The 25,596-nt window shown below is 56.5% G+C and overlaps 2 protein-coding genes across 6 annotated transcripts in view; both read right to left on the bottom strand.

Moving 5' to 3' along the window:
* Nucleotides 1–3,407, bottom strand: part of DDOST (dolichyl-diphosphooligosaccharide--protein glycosyltransferase subunit (non-catalytic)) — an 8,479-nt gene extending 5,072 nt beyond the window's left edge. Inside the window, 3 exon segments of the mRNA XM_006777624.2 lie at nt 2,870–2,980; nt 3,190–3,364; nt 3,366–3,407. Coding sequence (XP_006777687.1) covers nt 2,870–2,980; nt 3,190–3,364; nt 3,366–3,392 — 313 coding nt within the window. The 5' untranslated portion in view covers nt 3,393–3,407.
* A 2,263-nt stretch (nt 3,408–5,670) lies between these two features.
* KIF17 (kinesin family member 17) overlaps nt 5,671–25,596 on the bottom strand; it is a 29,580-nt gene continuing 9,654 nt past the window's right edge. Inside the window, exons 5-16 of one of the 5 annotated variants that reach the window (XM_015557297.1) lie at nt 23,963–24,415; nt 22,838–22,947; nt 20,123–20,270; nt 17,012–17,559; nt 15,654–15,734; nt 15,179–15,277; nt 14,466–14,653; nt 12,613–12,844; nt 9,735–9,993; nt 8,569–8,666; nt 7,174–7,270; nt 5,671–6,101 (exon numbers count right to left, since the gene is read on the bottom strand). In XM_015557297.1, the coding sequence (XP_015412783.1) occupies nt 5,923–6,101; nt 7,174–7,270; nt 8,569–8,666; nt 9,735–9,993; nt 12,613–12,844; nt 14,466–14,653; nt 15,179–15,277; nt 15,654–15,734; nt 17,012–17,559; nt 20,123–20,270; nt 22,838–22,947; nt 23,963–24,415 (2,492 nt within the window). In that variant the 3' untranslated portion in view covers nt 5,671–5,922. Of the gene's footprint in view, nt 6,102–7,173; nt 8,667–9,734; nt 9,994–12,612; nt 12,845–14,465; nt 14,654–15,178; nt 15,278–15,653; nt 15,735–17,011; nt 17,560–20,122; nt 20,271–22,837; nt 22,948–23,962; nt 24,416–25,596 lie in introns of those variants that run through there. The other 4 variants (XM_015557293.1, XM_015557295.1, XM_015557294.1 and 1 more) reach the window with 4 other exon arrangements.

Below are 25,596 nucleotides of genomic sequence, written 5' to 3'. Positions count from 1 at the left end.
GGTGCATATATCCTTTCTGATTGGCGTTTCCATGAAACAATTTCATTCATACTCTTGCCTGCACCTTTAGAGCCATTCTGGGGGTCACCTAACATGGTTGCAAGAGCCCATCAACTTCACCTCCGTCTAAGTTGTCTGAGAAAGAGCTCTTTGACTCTAAGGATGATGCTGTCTGTTGCTGAGACTAGTACTCATTTGCCCAACATGAGTAGGGTTTTTTTTTTTAGAAATCCTACAGGTTTATAGCCATTGTAGCCATAACAGAGCCACTTCATATACTGTGCTTAAAAAAAAAAGTGATCACCAAAAAGGGTCATTAATTTCCAACATCTGTAATTGTGAGATTATATCCTTTTTGGTCAGTTTGGTCGGGTGACTGCCGTAAGCATCCAAAACTAGCTGTAAAGATCTGAATATGAGAATGATCCTGTTTAATTTGGTAATTTTCACATAAATAACAAAACCAAAGCAACTTACTTTTCCTTCAGGCTCAGAGAGAACATGTATCTGGAAACCCAGCCTCTCCTACGACATTTACAAAGCCATCTCCACTCCTACAGATTGAGTAACAGCACCTACAGTACAGTGGTCCCCTTAGGGACACTGTCTTAACATTTCTGGTTGTCACCAGGGGCGTGTGTACTGCCATCTAGTGGGCAGAGGCCCGGGATGCTGCTACACACCCTGTAGTACACAGGACAGCCCTCCCAACAAAGAATTCCCGTCCAAAATGTCAAGAGTCCCGCTGCTGAAATGGAGACACCTGGGCTTACATCTAGGCACCCCTTCGCCTTTCTAAGCCCATTTCCCTACCTACAAAAAGGGACCCAGAGTTTGGGGGTACAGAGGGTCCTTCTTCTGTAGCCATTACTCTACTGAATTCACTTGGAAGCTTCCTGACCCCAGAGAGGAAAGGAACCCACTGACTCAGCAGCGTTCTCACACCCGAACGGGCTAATGGTGGTCCCAGGACCACAGACGGGCCCTTGAAGCGGGGGCCAAACCCTTCCCCTGACCCCCACCAGCAGAGACAAGCCTTCTCCCACGAGTGCCCGAAGAACTGCGGCCATGTTTCCCAAAGTGTGGGACCCACTCTGCCAGGGACAGAAAAGGTGACAAGGTGATGTGGGGCAGAGCTTTCAGTAACGTCACATCTGAGTCCTCTGTCAGAGACAGTGTCTCAGCTGGATACCGAGCTGTAATCCTTCCCTCACTTTCTCATCTCCTCTTGCAAGAGGAAGCCTCGGGCTGCAGGGAGCAGAATCTGTATAGGACTCAGCACTGCACTTAGTGTATCTATAGTTGCCTTCTGAAGGCAAGGACACCGAATCCATTTCCGTGGTGATACTGGGTTCATTCCTGGGTTCCTTTTAAAATATTATTTTAGTTTTTAAAAAGCAAGTCAGTTTAAAGAAAAACACCAATTAGCACAGGTGATATAAAATCCGGTGAATATCATTAAGGAGGTACGGAAAGTCGACTAACACTTGGGAAACACTGTCAGGCTCTCTGACATCTACCTTCTCCCAGCCACCTTCACCCCTTCTCCCTGTCTCACCCACCGTGTCCCTCCTTCTCAGCAACACTCCCACTCTACCTCCTGAGCACATCGCAGACGGCTCCAGCACTCCACCGCGTTCCGCCCCACCCAGGGTTTGGCATCTCATTTCAGGTCCTTATTCTTATCGCCTCAAAGACGGACTGAAAGAACTCCTCAGGGGTAGGCTCTCTGTCGCTGGGAGGACCTCTTCCAGAGCTCCACACACAGAAGAAACTGGGCAAACGCCAATTAACCAGCTGAAGGCTCCATTCACACACACACCCCGCAGGTAACCTGACGATTTTCATTTGTACAACCTGGGCTCACTTCCACCCACTACACCTGCCTCCGAAAAGCCAACACCAAAGGCACATTGTGCAGGGGAGCTGGGGGTTTCGTGTAACTGTTCGGAGCCTGAGAAAAATACTTCCGGGATCTGGCTGAATCCAGCCTCACAGGAACTGCAGAGAATGCCAACGAAGCGACAGACTTCCGGAGCTTCATCAGCGGAAGGAAGAAATGGCAACCTGAGTCCTTGGAGAAAAAGACAAATGGAGGCCACTACGGAAGAGGAGACTAGATGCCCACCAAAATGCTCAGCAAAGAGAAACAGCCAAAGGAACTGGGGTATTTAGTCGGAGAAGAACCAGCTATGATTACGTGAAGGCTGTGCCTGTAATCAAAGCATCAGACCTACGCTCTAAGGCCGAGGAGTGGAAGAAACCCCTTCCTCCTCTCCCCACCCCAAAGAGAGTAGGAAACAGGAGGCAAATTCCAATGTAATATAAGAAGTAACAGAGTTGTCCAGTGGTGGAGTTGACCGCCGCAGAAGCGCTGTCGCAGGAATACTGAAATAAAGATCCATTCTGTTCTAGACCTAGCCATCCAGCCTCAAATAGGGAGCGAGGCTAGATCATTACTTTTTCAGCCTGAGAACTATGAATCCACAAGTTCAACGGCTACAGCCTCTTTACTGCACACCCTGTTAACAGCATGCCATTTCCTCCTTCCGCCCAGGCAGCCCTGCTAGGGGGTCCTCCATCTTCCTATCAGTCGCTTTACAGGGAAAATTCACTTCTCAGGTTAGCAGGGGCCCAGGCTCCATGGTCTGTGGCAACACCTGACGCTACAGTCCTCAGCTGTGTCTTTTCAGAAGCTGTGTCCTGATTGGCCCAGGACAGAGGTTAGCACGTTCCTCTTCACCCGCAGCAGCTGTGGCGAGGGCTAGTGACCATCCCACGACCCAGCACATGCCCGAGATGCAGAACAAAGTGACAGATCAGTCCTGAACATACCACCCCGGTCGTGGGGGTGACGCGCGGCCCTTACCTTCTACCGAGGGGGAGAAGATGATGAGATTGTCATAGAGGAACTCCCCGTACTTAATAAGGGACAGGCTGGGGTCATCTGCGGTCTTGAATGTGAGTTCAAAGCCCCGATCTGCACAAGGAGAAAACAGGCAACTGAGGCAGATGGAAACCGCCGCTGCAGAGACCGCGACAGCCCTCCCCTCGCCCCCAAGCGGCAGCCAGACCTGGGCGGCCCGCTCGTGGAGAATGAGTGCGAGGGAGTGTGGCCGTTGCCCTCGGGCTGGGGGGCCTTTCCAAACTCAGACTTTCACCCGCCGCCCCCTCGGACCCCCGTCTCACCCTTCAGACTCCGGAAGAAAAGCGAATGCGTCTCCCGCAGGTTGAGGTTGTCCAGCAGCACTAGGGTGCGGGGACCGCTGGCGCCGACCAGGCCAAGCAGCAGCAGCAGCCACAAGAGGGACCAAACACGGGCGGCGGCGCCAAGTTCCATCTTTCTACTCCTGCCAAAGAACCCGAGCACCTGGACACCGGAAGTACCCCATCTAAGGCCAGCCAATCGCGGCTCGGGGTCCTGGAGTTCCACCCGGAAGTGATCTGGGTACGCCGGGGCCGGGCTCCAAGAGCCGCCGTTCAGATGATAGGAACAGAGCCAGGAGCACCACCGGAAGTGCCTCGGTTGTAGGCGGAAACTCTCAATCCTATTGGCGGAAAGGGAACGAGGCTCCGCCTCCCCAAAGTAAACGGCTCAATCCTAGAGAGACAGCTCTGCAGCCCCGGCCAATCAACAGGACGCTTAGTCTGACTGGTCCCGGCTTGCGTGGGGCCTCCCTGGACCACTTTTTCGTCTCTCTCTGGTCCAGTCCAGCCTCGGGACGAGGAACCGGGCCCCTCCTTCACCATCTCCAGAGAGGAGACGATTGAAAAAATAAGATCAGGGACAGGGACACTTTAGACTCCTGGCCTGGCGTGGCCTGCCCTGCCTGGTGGCCCTCCTGCAGGTAGGAAAGGGCGGTGGACTAGCCTCGCGACAAAAAAAGCCCTACTTAGGCTCATTCCCAGGATCGGTCCCTCACGAGCCCCTTTACCCCGGGGTTTCACTCCTCTCCAGGCCACTGTGCTAGGATGGAAATAAAATGGCCAGAGGCAGCTCGCCTACCCGTCTGTGTGCCCTTGGAACAGCCCTGGGCTCTTGGGAGGACTGGAGCCGGTTGAGGCCAGTGCAGGGCTAGGCTGAGCAACCGCTCAGTAATGGTGGCTCCCACCCCTTCTACACTGACCAGGGCCAGGGCTCACCGCCGACCTGACTCGGGCCGTCACAGGTCTAAGGGAAAGCTACCACAAGCAGCCCCACGACCTCAGTCCACCTCTACCTCAAACCGTTGCTTAGGAGTCTGCCCCAGCCCACGGACACGCAGAGGCCCTCCGCTCTCAGGTCTGCAGCCTCGTGCTCCTTAGTCCCACCCAGGGCTTACCTGGAACAGGTCTCCTCCGACCTTTAACCTACCCTCAGCTTCCCCGCCTCCTGCCTTTCGCTCATGCAGCTCCCTCTCCCTACCCACATCCCCACCTTAAGCCTCCCCAGGTATTCTCCATCCTTTATGGGAGCCCCCACCACCTGCTGCTGCTCCCTTCACCAAGGCGACTTTGTTCCCATGAAGACCTGGCTCCCTCGTATTCGAAGTGTACCTGCAGGCTGCCTCTGTAGGTAACTAAGCACCCTCCACCCCACCCCAGCTTCTCCAGGATGTGAGCTCCTTGGCCCAGCATGTGGTTTGTGGCATGAGCCACGGCAACTAATATAAAATACAGAGGAGCCCTAGCTGGTTTGGCTCAGTGGATAGAGCGTTGCCCTGCGGGCTGAAGGGTCCCAGGTTCGATTCCGGCCAAGGGCACATGCCTGGGTTGCGGGCTCCATCCCCAGTAGGTGACGTGCTGGAGGCAGCCGATCAATGATTCTCATTATTGATGCGTCTCTCTCCCCCTCTCCCTTCCTCTCTGAAATCAATAAAGAGATATAATAAATAAAATGTGCACCGGAACTCTAGATACCACCGCATTTTACCTTCACATGAACTCTGGGAGGTGGGTGTTTATCCCGTCTCACAGATGAGGCTCAGAGTGAAATGAGGCTCAGGACAGCACCAAAGGCCAAAACTTCTCCCTGGGAGTATGAGCCCCTCCCATGAGGCAGGCCTGGGCTACAAGGAACTAGGGGAGGGGTGTGGCCTAGGTTACTGGGGTGGCCCCGTCAGGACACCCAGTTCCAGCACAGCCCCCGAGGGCAGACCCAACCTGGGCCTCCTTTGGGCCGCAGCCTGTTTCCTAAACCAGGGCTCGGCTTTCCTGGGTCGCAGATGCTTTGAGAGCCTAATGGCAGGTCAGACGCTTTCCCCAGAAACAAGCACTGGTGCTCACAACCGCAGGGCACTGTCGCGAACACCTTGGAGCCTGTTTGTCCTAACGGCCTTGGCTGTTTGAGACCCGGGCTCCAGGAAGAGCTTCCAGGCAGGGAGGGGCCCGGTGCCGCTGCCAGAGAACCAGGGAGGGGGGCTTGTGGGTAAAAGACAGTTTATTGGGGCAGCTTAATGCGGAGCGGGCTCCTTGGGCCACAGACCGGCCGGGAGCGGGCAGCAGGGGCAACTGCTCAGGCCTAGGGCACCATCCTGCGGGGCTTCCCCCAGGAAGTGGGGCCAACCGGACAGAGGCACAGTTTTCCGTCACCGACAAGTTGCTGACACGCCGTCGGGGCTGTCGGTAAAGGCCTTGAGGCAGAGCCCATCGGGGCTCCGAACAACACTGGTGGGCACAGATGGCGGCTCCGTGGCAGGTGAGCAGGTGGAAATACTGACGTGGCACTGGGAGCTGGAGGGGCCTTTCCAAGGATGGTCTAGCTCCGAGGGGCTCCCGCCCGGGCAGCAGTGGGCTCTCTGGGGAACAGGGAAGGGAATTTGCCCTCCAGGGCGAGGGCCCCCTCCAGCGCCCCTGTCACCGCGGGGGCAGGAGAGAGGAGACCCAGCTGGGGCTGCCCCGGGGGGCCTGGCAGTCGCGGAAGCCCCCAGCAGGCAGCTGTGTTCACAGAGGCTCGCTGCCAACGCTGCTTCTGCTCTTCTTACGCTTGGCCTTGGTGAAGGGGATGTCGAGGGACTCGAGGCGGAAGGGCCGGGGCTGGGGCATCTCAGGGGCCTGGGAGGGTGGCATGGTGGAGCTGTTGCCCAGGGGGGAGCTGAGGCCTGGAGGCGAGCTGCGATAGGCTGTGGAGGAGAGGCCCGGAGGGCAGAGGGCGCTGGTGAGCCGGGAGTGCAGGGTGGGAGAGAAGCACCAGGTGTGGGTGCAGCCCCTGGCCCGCCCCCACCCCGCCCCAGCCCTGGTCCCACTGCTAGGACCCCACGTTCTAAGACGCTGCTCGGGTTGGGGCCTCAGACCCAGCACCATGTCTGCGCCCAAAGGGTCTGGGCTGGGACACAGCCTGGGTTCAAAGCCCAGCTCCACCCCTTCCTAGAAGGATGGCCTCACTTGGAAGAAAACCCCTCAGTGCTCCTCGGTTAAGAATAGTTGTGTGTGTGTGTGTGTGTGTGTGTGTGTTTCTTTCAGGAACAACGTTCCCTTTTTTACAACGGTAAGCTATCAAAAGCAGCCGGTCAGAGATTTAGGCGGGGCGGAGCCATTCCTTGCAGCCACCCTGAGCTCAGTCAGGGATGCCTGGCTGAGCCTCTCTGAGCCTCAGTTTCCTCATCTGCCGCATGCACACCGCGCCAGGTTCCCAACGGATGTTAGTTTATTTCCTGTCCAACTTTCTTTCCTTATTCCTCAACCCCACCCACTTTGTCTCTTAAATACCCTCAATACAGGACTGAGAGGTGCTTCTCATGGATATTTTACTGGAAGTCCTGAGGTCTTTAAAAGCAGAAGAATGAAGTGATTTTCAGTTCTTGCTTTTGAAAGTGTTTTGCTTTTGTGACCCTGTCTGCCCCCTTGACTCAGGGGAAAGCCAGTATCCTGGCAGCTGAGGGAGCTGGTAACTGACCAGGGTCATGTAGCCCCACACCAGGCCCTGACCAGTGTAGGGGGCCCAGTGCATGTCGGGGGAGATGAATCAAATCGCACGTCTCCCCCAAGAGGAAAGGGGAGACTGTATTGAGCACCTACTATGTGCAGGCCCTGGGCTGGGCCGTTTCCCCATTTTATTTACCTAATCCTGTGTCTCCCCCTCACTTAATAGCTGAGGACCAGGCCTGTCTGACTCCGTCTGCCCCGTCCGCCCCTCCCTGTTGGCCGAGGGCCGAGGGCAGAGGCTGGAGGACAAGAGGTGGGCAGAGCACTCACCGAGGCTCTTCATGGGATCCGTGCTGAGGATCTGGCTGGCCCGCTTTGGCCGGAAGTAGTTACTGGCAATATTCTCACTGTCACTAGATCCCAGATCCTCTCGGTTAAGACCCCTTGTTCATGCAGCTCTTATGTGGGCCCCCACCCAGGGCTCAGCGGCCTCCCCAAGCCTGGTGGGATGGGGCTTCCCAGGCCCCACTGCCCACTCGGGTGTATCGGCTACAGACCGGCCTCCAGGGGTGGGATCCAGCCGAGCCTACACCCCCCACCCCCTCCTTGGGAATGGAAGTGCCTCATGCCCTCCTGCAGACCTCAGCAGAGGGCGCTGTGCCAGCCCCATCCGGGCAAGGACAACAAAACACACCCAAACCCATCACCGATACACAAACACATCTCAGAAGAGTGATACAGCGCTCAGCTCGGGGGCGCGTTTATGATCGTTAGAACTGGAGCCCCAATCTTTCTATCGCCAAGAACTATTGTTTTTCACTCTCATGGACTTTTCTTCACCCTGAATCTCTTCCTTCGGGGACCTATCCTTCTCCCCCCAACATCGTCCTGGTGGGGTGATCATTCAGAGTGCCCTAATACCACCACGGCCTCCCACCCACCCATCCCTTGCTACACAGCTGGACATGTGACCCACACGGGACCAATCACCGAACTCCATGTTCTGGACATAGTCATTGGTCCAAGAGTAGGCCCAGGACCAAGCAGAACGGATCAGACTCTACACCAGCACTGGTGTGAGGACGCGCTAAGAGACCGGTCTCTCTGTTGGGTCACTAATCGCCAGCAGCCATCTTTCCTGCCTTTCTCACTTGGAGAAAGCCTGCCTGGGTCCAGAGCTAGAATACGAAGGGAAGCCTGCCTGTCTGAGCCCCGAGATCCAGCCATGCCTGAAACCGGTCCTCTTAACATGCACCAGTAAATTCCCCTTTTGCTTGGGATTGTCTGCTTTGGGTAGCTATCCCCGGGAGTAAAAGCATTCTGACTAATGTAGCACCTTAGTGGTCCCAGGGTAAGAATGTTGTGTGTGTTTTTCAGGAACAACTTTCCCTTTTTATAGAGTTAAGCTATCAAAAGCAACCAATCAGAGCGTTAGACCAGCGAGGGCCCAGGGAGCCAAACTGTGCTGCTGGGCCTCTGGGATTCGAGCTGCCCCTTCTGGGCTTCCCCCGCAGCTGGGCCCGTCTGAACCGTCTCCTTTTCCTCCGGTCGTTGTGACCACACGTGGCTTTGAAGGAGGGCCAGAGGGGGTTGAAGGTCTCAGTGCCAACAGGTGCACAGGAAGGACCCCCGTTCGGCCCCTGCTTGAATGAATCCTCGGCGGATGGAAGTAGAAGTCCAGCTCCCCATGGTAATGTACTCTGGGGCCAGCCCCCTCAGCCCCACCCCTCGCTCCCTCTCCGGGGGTCTTACCATGCCCAGCTCGCCGCTGTCTGCCGCGGAGGTTTTGCGGGCTGGTCTGTTCTGCAGCCCTGTTGAAACTGCTGTGAGAAAACAAAAGCTGAAGTGCCTGCTGCTCGCTATGGGGGCCAGAAGGACAGGGTGGGCTGCAGCCCTCTCCCCAGCAGGGGACGAAGGGGGGGGGGGGCGTTAGGCCTGGCTCAGGCTTGGTTGGAGCCAAGGGCGGCCTTCCCGGCCCAGCAAAGGGATGCCTCCGGGAAACACAACAGGAGGCTCAGACCCCAAAGAAGATGGCAGGCTGGTGGGGGCGGGAAGAAGGCTGCAGCTGCCTGGAGTGTCAGCAGAGATGGGGTCAGTGGCCATAAACACCGGAGACATGGGGCCTGGACGACCCTCTGACCAGGGGCGGAACGGGCGGGGGCCTCGTGGGCTGTAACAGCTACTGCTCTCTGCATGGGCAGAGCCAGCTACGTGGCTGCAGAAAGAGCCACTCAGTCTGGCCAGACTCCAAGATGGAGGCGCCTTGAAGATCCTCTTATCCCACCCCCACCCCCCACTTCTGTGTGAAGATGTGAGCACCGAAGCCCAAGAGGGACTGTGACCTCCTTAAGGTCACAGGGAGGTCAGTGCAAAGGCAGAAGTTGAACCAGGCCTGCAGGGGACAGCCCCTTTGCCTCCCTGGCCCTGCACCTCATGCTGTGACAGGTTCTCTCTCTGAGTGTCCACTTCCTCCCATGTAAACCAGGGCAGCGGTCCTTGTCCTTCACAGCATGGTTGTGGGGTGAAATGACAGGATCGCGATGATGCTGCAGTGTCCCACGCACTTAAGATGTGCCTGGCGTGGCTCTGAGGGTTTTACGTGTATTGACACATGGTAAGCCACCCGCACCCTTTGAGGTGCTGGTATTAATCCCCATTTCACAGATGAGGACACTGAGTCCCAAAGAGGTCACACAGGGAGTGATGGAGCCAGAATTCCAACTGACTCAGAACACACCGTTCTCTCAGGCCCCCCATGTTTTGGAATCTCGGGGTCACATGTCTGTTTCACCCACAGCCAGCAGGACGAGGCCCGTGGCTTCCCATCAGTCTGCAGGGAACTAAAGTGTGGAGGCGGGAAGGGAGGGCCCAGGGACAGCCAGGCTCCTGACCTACGGGGAGGCTGGTTTTGATGATCATGGGCTCCGGGATCTTCCAGAAGCCGTTGTCCTCGTCCCAGCAGGACTCGCGCCGGACCCGATCCAGGTTGCTGTAGTTACAGTCCCGGCGAATCAGCGGCTGCACCTGCTCCAGCAGCTGCTGGAAGAGCAGGAAATCGCGTTCCTGCCGGCGGATGGTGGCCAGGTAATCGATCTTCTCGAGCTCAAACTCCGACTGCAGGTCTTTGATCTCCACCTCTGCCGCCCGAAGCTGGAGATGAAGCATTTCAAGTGTACAGTTCATTCAGTGGCTTTTAGTACATTCAGATTTTTTTAAAATATATTTTATTGATTTTTTACAGAGAGGAAGGGAGAGTGAGATAGAGAGTTAGAAACATCGATGGGAGAGAAACATCGATCAGCCACCTCCTGCACACCTCCCACTGGGGATGTGCCGGCAACCCAGGTACATGCCCTTGACCGGAATCGAACCTGGGACCCCTCAGTCCGCAGGCCGACGCTCTATCCACTGAGCCAAACCGGTTTTGGCAGTATATTCAGATTTGTGCGGCCATTGTCCCAATCAGTGTGGGAGCATTTCATCACCCCAAAAGGGACCCCATACTCATTCGTCATTCCCCACTTCTCCCACCCACCCTAGGCAACCACCAGTCTACTTCCTACTTATTCTGGACATTGCTTATGAATGAAATCCTGGAAGCACACACTATGTCATCTTTTGAGTCTGGCTTCTCTCACGTGACATGGTGTTTTCAAGTTCACCACGTTGTATCACGGATCAGTGCTTCCTTTTACCGCGGAATACTGTCCCGTTGGGCGAATATGCTACATTCCTCACGTTTATGCCTGCTTTCACTTTGGGCTGTAATGAATGATGCTGCTCTGAACATTCATGTACAAGCCTTTGTGTGGACATGTTTTCATTTCTCGTGAGTGTGACTGCTGTGTTGTTATGAAATAAACAGGAGAGCTACTACAAGGGACAGAAATGTAGATCAGTGCATTTCAGGAGAAAACCCCCCCACAGCACGAGGGCATCGGGCCAGACATTCAACACGTAACACAGCACCCCGATGTGAATAAAACTCCCTTCAACAGGTAGTCACAGACATGAAGACTTCAAGCCAAAACTTAACATGGAAATGGGGAAAAATGAAGACAGTGTGAGATGGGACATTCACCAAACCCAGGAAGAATTTGTGTGGTTTTTGTTTTAAATTTAGGTATGTCGCCCTGGCTGGGTGGCTTAGTTGGTTGGAGTCTTATCCCATATACCAAAAAGGTCGCGGGCTTGATCCCCAATTAGGGCACATACAGGAGGCAACCAATCGTCTCTCTCTCTCTCTCTCTCTCTCTCTCTCTCTTTCTCTTTCTCCCCCCCTCCCTCCCTCCCTCCTTCTCACTCTCCCTAAAAATCAATGGGAAAATTATACTTCGGTGAGGTAACCAAAGAAAGTGCCCCGGAGGGAAGGCAGGACGAACGGAAAAGGGCAGCGGTGGAGGGGCCTCTGGGGGCTGCCTGTAGCTGGTCGATGTTTCTCTCTCATCGATGTTTCTGACTCTCTATCCCTCTCCCTTCCTCTCTGTAAAAAATCAATAAAATATATTTTTAAAAAATAAATAAATAAATAAAAGACACTTAGATATGTAAACCAAGTTATGAGATATCCAAGGAAGAATGAATTTGACTGAAAAAGCATAACAAGAGGTACTAAGAAAAGGCATGAAAATAGCCAAGAAAATATAAAATGAAAGCGGTTTAAAGAGGAAAAGGTCACCACCTTCCTGCTTTGGCAAGACCCTCGGTTGCCAGTGTTGGTGGGTGAGGAGGGGGGACCCGCAGGTGGCCCAGGGGACACCAGGAGGCCCGGACCACGCAGAAGACGCACCACCGAGGAGGAAGAAGTGACTGGCGCAGAGGCGGGGCCTCATTCTCTGCCCCAGCCTCGCTCCCTACGCTCAGCCACGGCCACGCTGCCTCCTCCGTTCCTGGATCCCTCACTGTTCCCAGCACTGACCCCTCCGGGCCCAGAACCCTCTGCCTCAGGTGCTGCCTCTTAGCTTCCAAGGCCCCCCTTCGAAGCCACGCCTCCCTCACAACTTCCTGTCCCCATGGTGGCGGCCCCAGGGGCTCCTGGGGTGAGTGCTCACGTCCACCAATGGGGGCCGGTGTCCTGGTGCACTCGGCCTGCGGCAGTGGATTGAGTTGTGCATTTGTGACATGGTCGTCTGCACTTCAGTGAAAGTGGGAAAATAAAGCCGCCTCCGGTCCAGGTATCTGCAGTGTCATCACCCCAGACTCTGTTGCTTGTTTCTCTGTTGTTGTTTCTTACACACACACACACACACACTCCCACTGGAAAGTGAGCCTCAGGCCGGCTGGCTCAGTGGTTGAGCATCGACCTATGAACCAGGTGGTCATGGTTTGATTCCTGGTCAAGGGCACATGCCCAGGTTGTGGGCTCGATCCCCAGTGTGGGGTGCGCAGGAGGCAGCTGATCAATGATTCTCTCTCATTGTTGATGTTTCTCTCTCTCTCTCCCTCTCCCTTCGTCTCTGAAATCAATAAAAATTATTTTTTGATTGTATCAAACCGTGTATTAATATAATCATCTGTATGTATGTATGTATGTACAGCGGGGCCTTGACTTACGAATTTAATTAGTTCCGAGACCGAGCTCGTTAAGGAGCTCGTTAACTCAAATTACTCTATCAACTCAATGCAAAAAATCGGCCGAGAGACAGCTGGTATCTCAAAAAACTCGTTAATCGGGACACTCGTAAGTCAAGGCCCCACTGTATGTGTGTGTGTGTGTGTGTGTGTGTGTGTGTGTATTTTTTTTAATTAAGCCCTCCTCCCGGGCCTCACCTTCCTCTGCATCTTCTCCAGTAGCTTGCTCTTGGCCCTCACTTCCTCCTGGATGGAGTCGTAGACGTTGAGCAGCACCCACTCCCCGCTGTCCTCGTCCGACTTCTGCAGGGCGGCCACCAGCTGCTTCCTGCGCTCGTCCGCGTAGCGTTTCCGTCGCTTGTGCTTCTCCTTCAGGTCCTTGTTCTTGGCCTGCTCCCCGCCGACCACCTGCTGCTCCAGCAGCTGCAGGCTGCCCACAGGGAGAGGAAGGCACGCGGGACGGTGCCTGCGTCACTGAGTGCTCTCCATCCAGCGCGACCCACGGACCCTCCCAGCAGCCCCGCTTCCCGCAGGCCTCCACTGAGGCTCCAAGAGGCGAGGCCACAGGTTCAGGGCCAGAACCGAGGTTCCTACCGGACCTACCCGACTTGACCGCGGCCGTGGCAGTGCCCAACAGGAAGGGTGAGAATCTCACCCACCCGCCACCCGCCTCCCAGGCTCCGCTGTGCTCCCAGGAGCCTGGTGATGGGCACTGCCTGGCCCAGAGCATCCCCACACCCAGCCCCGCGGGCACATGCTGAGTGCAGTCAGTCAGTCAGAGAAAGACCAATCCGTCCGCTCCCACTGACACGTGGGCTCTCAGAAGCAGAACCAGCCAGCCCAGCTCCTGGACACAGAGCAGATCCGGGCTGGAGGGCTGGGTGTGGGGCTGGCCAAACGGTGAAGGTGGTCAAAAGGCACCAGCCTCCAGTTATAAAACAAGTCCCGGGGATGCCACGGACAGCATAGAGACTAGACTTAAAAACACTGTATTGCATATTTGAAAGTTGTAAAGAAAATATGCTCTAACCGGTTTGGCTCAGTGGATAGAGCGTTGGCCTGCGGACTGAAGGGTCCCAGGTTCAATTCCGGTCAAGGGCATGTACCTTGGTTGCGGGCACATCCCCAGTAAGGGGTGTGCAGGAGGCAGCTGATCGATGTTTCTCTCTCATCGATGTTTCAAACTCTCTATCCCTCTCCCTTCCTCTCTGTAAAAAATCAATATATATATTTTTAAAAAGAAAACGAATTGTACGAGTCCTCATCACAAGTAAGACGTTGTGGTAACTGTGTAGAATGCCGGATGTCACCTAGACTCACAGGGGCAGTCTTCTCGCAATGTCCACAGATATGGAATCAGCACATGGCACGCCTGAAACTTCCATATATGTCCATCACACCTCAGTTTTTTAAATGCAAAAGAAATACATCCAGCACACAATGTTTGATTGGGCGGAGACATGTATAATACATTTTTAAAATATTTACATCCCAAATGTTCAAATTTGTTTAGAGTTCTGCCCTTTATTTAAAATATATTTTATTGATTTCGGAGAGGAAGGAAGAGGGAGAGAGATAGAAACATCAATGATAAGAGAGAATCATTGATTGGCTGCCTCCTGCACGCCCCCTACTGGGGATGGAGCCCACAACCAGGGCATGTGCCCTTGACCGGAATCAAACCCAGGACCTTTCAGTCCGCAGGCCGACGCTCTATCCACTGAGCCAAACCGGCCAGGGCTAGCATTCTGCTCTTTAAAGAACAGGTTTAAGTGACCGCGAGGCAAGGCTCATGTGGACTCCTCGCTGCCCAGTAAAGTGCCACTCAGTGTTTCAGACATTGCCTTGTTCCACAGGGACACGGGCTCATAACCACCACCGCCTCCCAGAGCTGATGGTCAGCAGCAGAGCAGGCCGCGCCCTCACAGCAGGTCGGGGCGTGCTCCAGGGCCAGAGGGGGGCTGTACAGCCTCAGTGGGGGGTCAGGAAGAATCCAGGGGCACCCCCACACCCAGGCGTAGCTCCTTCCCGCTCCGTGAGGGGTCCCTTACCGGGCGATGACCTGCTGCTGGTCCACCATGGGCATCAGGTCGTCGGTCAGCACTGCCACCTCCACGCCCACACTGTGCCTTCTCGAACTCGTCACGGCCAGCTGGGGCGGGACCTCGGCCTCGGGCCCCCCGCCAGGCTCTGCTGCCAACACCTCGTCTTTGTCCCCTTCCTGGCCCAGGTCAGCCTCCTGAGAAACAGAGAAACCTCAGTGGAGGGGGGGGGAGGCAGCCCCCGACAGCAGCTCACAGTGGCCTCTGTCCCACCCGGGGCATCGCGGCCCTCACATGGCGTAGGGACACCAGTTACACAGAAATGCAGCCACCGAGGCCTCTGCTGCCCTTGCCCCAGCACCCGCTCCCGCCCTCTCCCGCCCTCTCCAGGCTTCCTGAGGCAGCCAGGGCAGGTTCTGTGGGCACAAATTGACCACAGCCCTTTCCTGGTTACAGCCCTTCAGGGGTCCCCGCTGCCTCTGCAGTAAATCCAGTTTCTTCTGTGGCCTCCCGGGCCCTCCGTGCCCACTGCTGCCTCCCCCTTGCCACCCCGTCCACCCTGCTGTTTCTCCAGCTTCACTTTCTGTTGCTGAGAAAGTCAAGACCTTCCCAGCCCCAGGACTTTGGCCTTTGCTCTCCCCTGGCACCTTGTCCCTCCTTGGGTCCCTCTCAGTGTCACCTTACAGTAGGGGTCCCTGGGCTAGCCATCTGCCAGCTCCTACCCAGTGCTCAGGTCCAGAGGTTGGCAGGTAGCTTCCTCTCTCCAAAAATGTGAGTAGATTTAAAGCCTTCCTCTCGTTCCCTGGGGCCTGCTGCGCTTTCTTAAGCAGAAAAGGGCGGGTCTGAGAGCAGCAGTGTTCAAAATGCCCCCTGGCCCTCGGTGGGGTCCCTGACAGCACCCCAGCGCCGCCCCCATGCACACTGGGCCTCTCTGCCTTAGACAAGGGTTCCAGGCAGAGGAAATCACTGCTGAACAGCGGCTCTTGTTAATGGTTAATAAGAGGTCTGACAGCGCCTCCAGCCGTGTATGGCTTTGCAATGGGCCGTCTGATGAGCTGGGGTGGGCTGGGGTGGTTGTCCCTGTTTTATGAACGAAAAAATTGAGGCCGGAGAGGGAGGGGACAAGTGGAGTGCCACAGGAAGGACCGGGCCCTGGAAGTCCTCCCAATGCACAGCCAGCCGGCCCAGGGTACTCACGGTCTCGGGCAGGGGGCCGCCCTCTGCCTCAGCTTCTGCTCCGAAGTCACTGAGCTCAGGGACATCTGTCAGGGAGGGGTGCTTGGAGGAGGGCGGGTGGGGGAGAAGGAGGGACAGTGGGGCCAGGGTCAGCCTCTGCTGCCCCACCCTGGCCTCCCCTGCAGCTCCCCACCCGCACCACCACCTCCTGCCTGTCACTGAGGAGAGAAGGGGCAGGAACAAGAGCAATGAGATGAAGGGAGAGAACAGGTAAAGAGGAAACAGGAGAGTGGAGACAGGGCGTGCTCTGAGCACCTGCTGTGTTCCAGGAGTGTTACCTGTCCTGCCTCACAGAAAGCACCCATCAGCCCCATTTTACAGATGAAGAAACTGAGGCCCAGATAGCAACTGCCCAAGGTCACACAACTAAGTGAGTGGCACAGCCAGGACCTGGACCCAGTTCTGTCTGACTCAAAGGCTGTGCTCTACACACACACACACACACACCCATACACCCATGGAAAGAAGAGGCAAGGAAAGGAAAGAAACAAACAAAAAGGAAAACATTTCACCCTAGCTGGTTTGGCTCAGTGGATAGAGAGTCAGCCTGCGGACTAACGGGTCCCGGGTTCAATTTTGGTCAAGGGCATATGTCCAGGTTGCCGATTTGATCCCCAGTAGGAGGCATGCAGGAGGCAGCCGGTCAATGATTCCCTCTCATCATTGATTTTTCTATCTCTCTCTCCCTCTCCCTTCTTACCGGAGGTCAATAAAAATATGCAAAAAACTATTATAGAGAAAGGGCAAACAGCAATATTAAAATATTTCCTCTAATTCCCCTTTAATGTGCATGAATTTTGTGCACCGGGCCACTAGTTTCAACATAAAAAAAGAGGGTTGGAAAGTGAGAGGACTGACAAAGCGGCAGGTGGAGGAGGAGCAGCGCGGCCGGATCCCCGGGGGGTCCCTGAATGGTAGCTGGAGCCCTGCAGACCCAGCCCAGCCACTGCTCTGACCCCGCGAGAGCATGAGGGTGGACCAAGGCCTCCCCCGGATCTCTCAGGCCTGGAAGCTCAGTCTAATCATGGCAACTCGGCAAACTCCCGTGCTGGTGTCCCTCCATCAGCAGAGCAGGTGTCCTCCTGGCATAGCCTTGACCCCAACTTTCCTACCGATTTACAGAGCGTGACACAAAGCCTGTCTTTCCCAGACCCCTGAACGGGAGGCCCTGAGCCGGCCACAGGCCAGAGCCACCACCCAGATGGTGGGGTCGGAGCCACAGCTGGAGCTGTCCATCCCTGTGTGCCCAGTGACCCCTGCCTCCCGGCTGAGCTCTGTCTGCTGAATTCCCGCCCGGCGTCCTGCATGGCATCAGCTACCTGCATGGGGACCTTGGGTACGTCCGTCTGGGGCACGTCTGCCAGGGCCACGGTGGACGAAAGCCTGGCCAGCTTGGCTTCCATGTCGGCAAAGGGGTCGTGCAGGCCGGGGAGCAGCTCCAGGGGCACCAGCTGGGGCTCCTCTCCCTGGAGGGAGGGCTCCTCCCCCAGCAGGGCGGCCTGGCTGAGCTCCTCCAGGAAGTCCTTGCTCTTCGCCTCCACCTCGGGCACAGAGGGGAGCTCCAGGGTGGGGGGCTCCTGGAGCCCAAGGAAGGCCTCGGGTGTGGAGGTTCCTTCCAGAGTGGACGACTCATCAGACCCCAAGGAACTCTCGGACTTGGAGGTCCCCACCCTGGGCAGGTCTTCACACTGGGAAGGGAGCCCAGCCGTGGAGACGCCCTCGCTGGGTGGAGGGTCGCTGATGGAGTGCATCTCGGGCTTCACCGGCATCTCGTACTGGAAAGCAGGTGTGCACTCAGACACGTTGGCAAACTCGGCCTTGGACATGACTTCGGTGTTGAAGAGGACTTCTGCCTTCAGGACGGTCTCTGCAGATGGAGACCTTCCCTTAGCGCCTCAAAGGTTGGAATGAGGAGGCCTTCCCTGGAAGCTGGTCCAACCCCACCATCTCCCAGAGACCACCTGAAGAGTCAGAGCCCCCAGGCCCCCCAGATATCGGTTCCCATCTCTGCCCCAGCCCTCTCCCCCGCCAGCAGAACTCAAGCCCTGTCTCCTTCCACCTCTTCCGGGAAGCCTTCCCTGACCAGGCCGTGGTTTCTCCATTCTCTGACCTCCCCAGCTGTTAAGTGCTGGGCTCTTACCACCTGCCTTGGGACTGCTTTTAACAAGCAAGCCTGTAGGTCTTACTGCCTTCCCAGGTGAGAGCTGATGAACAGCAGATTTCACCCCTAAATCCCCCAGGGGTCCCTGCTGAAGTGCCCAGCTCAAGGCTCTTGTCCACAGGATGGATATGCTAGACCTGTGGCAGTTAAATCACCGTGAATGAGTGTTAGACCAAATGAAATCACTCAGAGAAGAGCATTCAAACTGGACAGGAGGGAGCTCTCTGAGGGGCAGAAAATGCTAGAACCTGCCTCCTGCTTCCTCTGGGTGTGCACAGAGAGTGGCATCCTCCTTCCAGCCTGGACGGACTCTGATCACACAGGCCTCCTTGGCGCTCCCAGCCATGGGCATTAGACCACCTCCCCTACATCCCATCCGCCTCATTGCCACTGTCTGGCTCCCCTGAGACATCCCGGACGCTCCCTAGCTCAGTGGCCTGAACCTGTCCAAACCTCAGTTTGCACACTTACAACGTGAGGACTCAGTGAGTCCCTCCTCCCTGAGCACCTACCCAGGGCCTGGCACACAGCAGTGCCCAATAAACAGCACTGATGATGCGTCCAATATTGTCATCATTACAAGATGGATTTTACAATGTTTGGGGGCTAGGAAGCCTGGGCTGCTTGGCACCACGGGTGTTTGGATGATAGGGATGAAGTGGAACATTCTGGAACAGCCATGGGCAAACTACGGCCCGTTTGAAATGAATAAAACTAAAAAAAAAAAAAAAAGACCGTACCCTTTTATGTAATGATGTTTACTTTGAATTTATATTAGTTCACACAAACACTCCATCCATGCTTTTGTTCCGGCCCTCCGGTCCAGTTTAAGAACCCACTGTGGCCCTCGAGTCAAAAAGTTTGCCCACCCCTGTTCTAGAATGTCAAAAAGAAGACAAAAATGCCCACCTGGGTGTGACTCAGCAGTTGAGCATTGACCTAGGGATCAAAAGGTCACCGGTTCAATTCCTGGTCAGGGCACATGCCTGCATTACGGGCTTGATCCCCAGTGTGGGGTGTCCAAGAGGCAGCCGATCAATGATTCTCTCTCATCACTGATGTTTCTCTCTCTCTCCCTCTCCCTTCCTCTCTGAAATCAATAATATATATATAATGTATACATATACATACATATCCTATATAATAAAAGGCTAATATGCAAATAGACCAAACAGTTGCTATGACATGCAGTGACCACCAGGGGGCAGACACTCAACTCAGGAGTTGCCCCCTGGTGGTCAGTGCGCTACCAAGGGAAGTGCCGTTCAGCCAGAAGCCAGGCTCATGGCTGGCACGCACAGTGGAGGCGGCAGGAGCCTCTACCTCCCCCACGGCGGTGCTAAGGATGCCCGGCTGCCGGCTTAGGCAGTCAGAAATCCCCCCAAGGGCTCCTGGACTGTGAGAGGGCATAGGCCAGGCTGAAGGACCCCCCTTCCCCAGTGCACGAATTTTGAACACTGGGCCTCTAGTGTGTGTGTATCCTATATAATAAAGATGTAATATGTAAATTGTCGTTACGCCATGAAGCATAACTGACAGCGTAACGACTGGATCATGGATCAGCAGAAAGGTGGGGCAGCGAGCTACAAGTGGGCGGAAAGCTACAGGAGGGGGCAAGGCAGCAAGCTATGGGGGCAAGGGGGAGCTACAGGAGGGTGGGGCAGTGGGCGGAGAGCTACTGGAGAGCGGCAGCAAGCTACTGGCACACAGATTTGTGCGCGGGGAGATAGATAGATAGATAGACAAATATAGAGATAGATATAGATATAGATATAGATATAGATACATATACAAAAACTTCCAGGAAGGTTCAAGTTCTTACGAATGATTGAATGCTTATGGGATATGGTTGCTTTGGTAACAGATGGACTCAAAAATGAGAGGAGAGAGTAAAAAATGCAGAAACTAGAAGAGGACTTACCCATGACACATGGGGGATACGTTACAACTCTCAGTTGGCCTTGGGCGAGGGCCCCAGCCTGTGGCCAAGGCACCACGCAAGCAGTGCTGTGGGTGAGAACCCTGGCTCTGGGGTCAGACGGCCTGGGTTCGAATCCTGTCTCCACTCTACCTGCTGTGTGACTTACTCTCTCTGTGCCTCAGTCGCCTCATTTACAAAATGAGAGTCACTGTGGCACCTCCCTCGCTGGCCGTTGTGAGGAGGACACAGAGCGAACCCTGGTGCGTACAAAGTGCTCTATAGGCGCCAGGGGGTAAAATGAGGCGGCAAGCAGGCCGGTCTCCCCCCAGAGCCGGGGCAGGCGCGCACCTGTCTCCTTGCGCAGGCTCTCCTCCAGCGTGGACAGCTTCACGTCGTACGAGTTGCGCATGGCAGTGATGTCCTCCTCCAGCCGGGCCCGGGACTCCTGCTCCACCTTATAGTCGGCCCGCAGCTGGGCCAGGCGCTCCTCATACTCCTGGGGGGCGGGGTGTGTGTGTGTGTGAGAGGAGCACAGGAGGGCAAGCGCTTTATCACTATTTCAAAACACAGCTTTCAGTATGCCTCCCCTCCCCCCCCCTACCCCTAGTGATCCAGAAAATACAAATAAGCCAAAAGAACTGAATGAAAATGACCCACCCAACGCTGGAATGGCTGGTGAAGACCCTGTGCATGTTTAACGGGTGAATAATGCATGTGTGTGTGTCGTCTGTTTTTCCCACACAGCAATACATCAGGAACACCTCTTCGCATCAACAGATAGGTTTTAACTAAAGGGTCCTCATCCCAGTCCTCCAACTCCCCTCTCTCTAGCCCTCCGTACCCCGCCCACTTCCTGTCTCACACTTTACAGAGAACTCTGAAGCCTCTGGCCATGAACTTCCTCACCTTCCCAATCCCGCACCTTCCATCCACCTGCAGGTCCGCCTGCCCCAAAGCTCTGTGTCCTCTCTTGTGACAGTGGACGAACCATCTGACACTGAGCCACCCCACCGGGGACTTCACTCTTTCAATCCCCATCTCCCTTCTACATCACCGACTTCTCCCTCCGTTTGAGACCATTCCCAGCAGTTTACAAAACCTGCTCTCTTCCTTCCAATATTAAAAGCAATAAAACCCTTCCTGGATCCCATGTGCGCCTCCAGCTACAGTGCCCGTGCCCAGAAGGTGCTCAGAAAACCGTGATTCAATGGGGGTCAAGTGCAAACCCCGGCAATGAGACCCCTGCAATAGGGAAGCTGCCACTGTACCCATTCTAGAGATAGAAACAGGCTCCAGCGCTTCAGCAACCTGCCCAAGGCCACTGAGCCCGTTAGAGCTGGGCCTGCAGACTGTAAAGCTGCATGGACCCTAGGAATCTTCTAGCTCAAATCCTGCCCCATAAGCCTAGGAGACGGAAGCCCACAGTCACACCTCCAGCTCACAGCTGAGTCATCCCCTGGCCCGGCACCCTCTCCACGGCACGCAGGGGCCACCTCCCTAATCCCGGGCGCCCTGACTGGTTCTGGAATGGGAGGGTGAGAGGACAGACCCCCTCAACGCTTCCTCTCGGTGTGGCTCACAGAAGAAACTCTAGGGTCAGGAAACAGACTTGGTGGTGGCGGCCTCTGGGGTAGCCTCCACTGGGCTGCCCCCTGGGGCGGAGGCAGGCACCCCCATTCCCCAGGTCGATGGACCCTGGAGCCTGCACAGCGTCTCTTCTCCCTGGTGGCCACCAGGGGGCGGTGCCTGCCCACCCAATGGGTCTTCCTTGGGAAGGAAGCTTCCATCCCACCCCCGACCAACCCTTCCCACCCCCACTGTTTTGTGACCAATGGCCACCTGTTGCTGTGATTCCAGACCCACTCTGAGCCCCCAAAGTGTGACCTCTCACTCTGTGGGCCTGGGCTCGGCATTGCTAAAGGCGGCCTCCTCACCCTGCCCCGGAGCTCCCAGCAGGGAAAAGGCAGACAGAGCCGCTGAGCTCCCAAACCTGCACGGGGCCAGGACGGTGCCCAGCTGAGCCTCTCCCTGAACGGTAACGGCCTCTGCCCGCCCGGGGCAGCTCTCGGGGACCCTCAGTCCATTTCCCCAGCCTCTGGTCCACAGGACGGAGGCCCCAGGCCTTACCTGGTCTGCCCCCCGAGGCTGGGCCCCGGGCCCCCACAGCCTGACCAGGCTCCCAGGGTCCTCAGGGCTGGTCCCACCTGAGGTCATAGTTGAGTGGCAAAGGCCCAGCAACAGACACGTCCAGGCCCCAGGCCCCGGGCCCTGCAGCTGTTCCTGCTGGCACTGGGCTCTCCACCAAGAAAAAGCCAGGACCCTAAAGGGACTGCCAAGTGCCAAACCCCATCACATTTGGGCCTCAGAATGTGCCTTTAGCAGGAACCTCTGGAAGCTAACAGAGACTGGAGTTGGGGGCCGGCTGTGTTAAGTGCCCCTCGCCCCCCAACCCCAGGGATCAGCTCCGTATTTGCAAATCAGGGTGTTACCTGCCCTGCCGTTCCCGGGATCCTAGGAGCCCACATGTGGGAGGAGGACCCGAGTAACAGCTTTTTCTGGGAGACTAACACACCCCACTTATCCACCAGTCAAATGGGCACCTGGGGGCTCCCCACCGCCCACCACAGCTGCCCTGCTCTCAGCCCAGGCTTCTTGGCACCTGCTGTGGGAACAACTCCTTCCATCTGACCTCCGCACCTCTGCACAGGCCACTTCCACTACCAGGAAGGCCTTCTCGGCTTCCTCCAGCCCACAGCCCCCCATGCCTGCTGTGAGGAGACAGGGACTCCTGCAGACACCCCCACACCCCTTCCTGTTCTCCCACTCAGGTGGGATGAACTGGACTCTGGAGTCTGGAACCCGAGTTCAAATCCCCGCTCCAACTCTCCTTAGCTGTGTGACCTTGAGCAAGTCATGGCCCCAGGATCTCTCCCCGCTGTGTGACTCCGAAAGGAGACTGTCGTACCAATCCCAAGAAGATGGGGGTGAAAGGACATCGTTCTGGAGGTGGTCGCCTGCCGGCCCCACCTGCCCGCCCACTCTCCCACCTGCTCCGGGTCTCACCTCCCGGATCAGCTGCTTCTCAGCCTCCGTGTCATGCTGGATCGCAGGCGGGGACGATGGCTTCTCCTCGGTCTGGACAGGGTTCGGGAGCACCTGGTTGGACAGCAGGGCTGGGGGGGAGGGGACAGAAATGAGGAGCTGTGACCCGGGTGCACACCGTTTGCAGGAACTAAGCAGCAATCCGCAAAGACAACCACATGCTCGTTCTAAAGGACTGCAGAGTATTGAGCTTATTCGAAGCGCGTCTCTATGTAAAGTGCTAATTTACTCTGTCATTTCAGAAAGATTCCTTGAGCACCGCCTGCTCTAGGCACTGGGGGTGTGGCAGCGAACAGAACAGACGACGCTCACTCACCTCATCCCACATGATGGTCTGCTGGAGGCCCCCCTCCCCAGGAGAGGAGGTACCCAGGAGGTAGAGCCTGGATCCGATTCACCTCTGTCCCCCCAGTGCCCAGCACAGGTCCACACGGAGGGGGTGCTCAGAGAACTTTGGGTGGATGGTTTTTTAGGGGTGGGTGGAGAGAATGGATGGGGGGGGGATGGATGGATGGATGGATAGATGGATGGATAGATGAATGGATGGATAGAGAGGAAGGTGGGTGGGGAGCTGGATGAATGGAGAGATGGACTCAGGCTCCTTTGTGTTCCCTTCCCCAGAGGTTTCTCAGATGAGAAGAAACCTTGGTGTCCTGCAGCTGCAAGAGCCTTGCAGACCTGCCAGATATGATTTCTACTAGCAGATGACAGCCAATGCCTGGGCACCAGCACTGCCATCACAAGGTGCCCAGTGGGAGTGGGGTTTGGAGGTGGAGTGAGTCACCCCACTGCTGAGCAGCACAGCATGACGCCGCTGCCTCAGAGGCCGTGGGCAGACGGGGGGCAGGGAGCAGGCGACAGAGCCCCCCTCCCAGCTGATGGGACAGGATGGACACAGTGGCCTCTTCCGGGGGCATCAGCGAGCAGACACTCTGGCTGTCACTCCCCAGGGCTCTCCCCCACTGGTCCAAAGCCAGGTTCCATGAAGCTGAGGGGACATGCTCAGCTGGAGGCAGGCAGGCCAAGGGCCGGAGCCTTTGTCCTGGGCCCCCTGCCCCTTCCTGCCACCTGGTCCGAGCCGCCCACCTGACAGGTTGCTGAGGCTCATCTGCTGGGCCAGGATCGCCTTGAGCTTCTTGATCTCCTCCTGGTACTCGCGCAGCAGGGCGTCCTTGGGGTCCTCGTTGATGTGCGGCTTGTTCTTGATGTTCTTGGCTCGGTTGGCGTAGCGCAGCGTGCTGAGCGTCTCGTCGTAGTTGTTGTCGGCGGGCGACAGGCAGGCCACCATCAGCGTCTTGGTGTTGCCGCCCAGGGAGTCCTGCAGCAGCCGCGTCAGCTTGGAGTCCCGGTAGGGGATGTGCTTGCAGCGCCCGTCCACCAGGGCCGAGATGACGTTGCCCAGCGCGGACAGCGACAGGTTGATCTTGGTGGCCTCCTTGAGCCGCTCCCCGGTGGCACCCGTCTTGGACTGCCGCTCGCTGCCCGCCAGGTCCACCAGGTTCAGCTTGCCCGCCCGCAGGTGGTCCTTGCCCCGCTCGTCTGCAGACAGACCCGGCGTGGAGAGGTGAAGGCCCCTGGTGGGGACCCTCCCCCCCATTAATGAGGCCAGTTAGCGATCAGGCACCCCACCCACCAAGGGCTCCCCGCCCACCGAGGGCCTCATTTCAGCCCCACAGGAGCCCCATGCAGGAGGTGCTCTTACTGTGCCCCTCTTACAGGTGAGGAAACTGAGGCTCAGAAAGGGCATTTAACTTGCCCAAGGCCCACAGCTGCTAAGGGGTGGAGCCCGGATCAGCCCCCCGGGGCTGTCTGACTCCAGGAAGCAGGGGCTGGGTGGTAGACTATTCTCTGAGAGCAGCAGACTATGGCTATCGCAGCAGCTCCTACAGATGCCTGTGAGGCCAAAGGTGTGTGTGTGAGGGGGGGGGGGCACTGGGTCACCAGGCAGTTGTATTCTTAAGGCAGAAGCATTGGCTCTGGAGACCCTTGGACCTGTTCCCATCCCACTTGCTGTGTGACCCCGGCAGAGCCAGGCGCCTCTCTGATCGTCAGTTCTCTCCACAAAATGAGACTGAGCAGAGCTCCCCACACGCTGGCTGCTGAGGGGTGAAGTAAACCGACAGCACATTTTCCAGGGTCCCCGCAGGCCGGGTGCGGAGCACAGCCTCCAAGGACAGCCAGCCCTCCGCTTGCCCTCCGGTCGGCAGCAGGGGCTCGGAGCACAGATGTTGAGGACTCAGACCCGTGGGGGTTCCAGCTTGACTCCGTCCCTCAGTGGCTGTGAAACTTGGGGGGAAAACTTCACTTGCCCCTGAGCCTCAGCCTTCCTCTCTGTAGAGTGGGAACCAAAGGCCCTGAGGGGTGCTGGGAGGGAGGCCTGCACCAGCAGCACCTGCGGGAGGGCTGGGGCTGTGCCTGGCACTTCACACGTGCTCATTAATCGGTGGCTGTTGCTCTTACTACTATTAATAATTCTTTTTTGCCTGCAGACGACACCATACATGGTTCCACATGAGATGAGAGGGGGTGGGGGGCAGGGGCAGGGGCTTCCTCCTTAGTTCCCTGCTGGTTCAAACCAGAATTGGCCTAGTTTTGCCCATAAACACAGGGGCCTGAAGTAAAGAAAGAAAATGTTTAGCTGGTGCTCAGGAGAGGCTTGTGCACAGGAGGGGCTTGATTTTGGGGGCTATTACAGGAGGAGGGGGCGGAGGAGCAGGAGC

This window comes from Myotis davidii, unplaced genomic scaffold, assembly GCF_000327345.1.
Source record: "Myotis davidii unplaced genomic scaffold, ASM32734v1 scaffold149, whole genome shotgun sequence".
In the NCBI taxonomy this organism is placed as follows: Eukaryota; Metazoa; Chordata; class Mammalia; order Chiroptera; family Vespertilionidae; genus Myotis; species Myotis davidii.
This window is presented reverse-complemented; position numbering and strand designations above follow the sequence as displayed.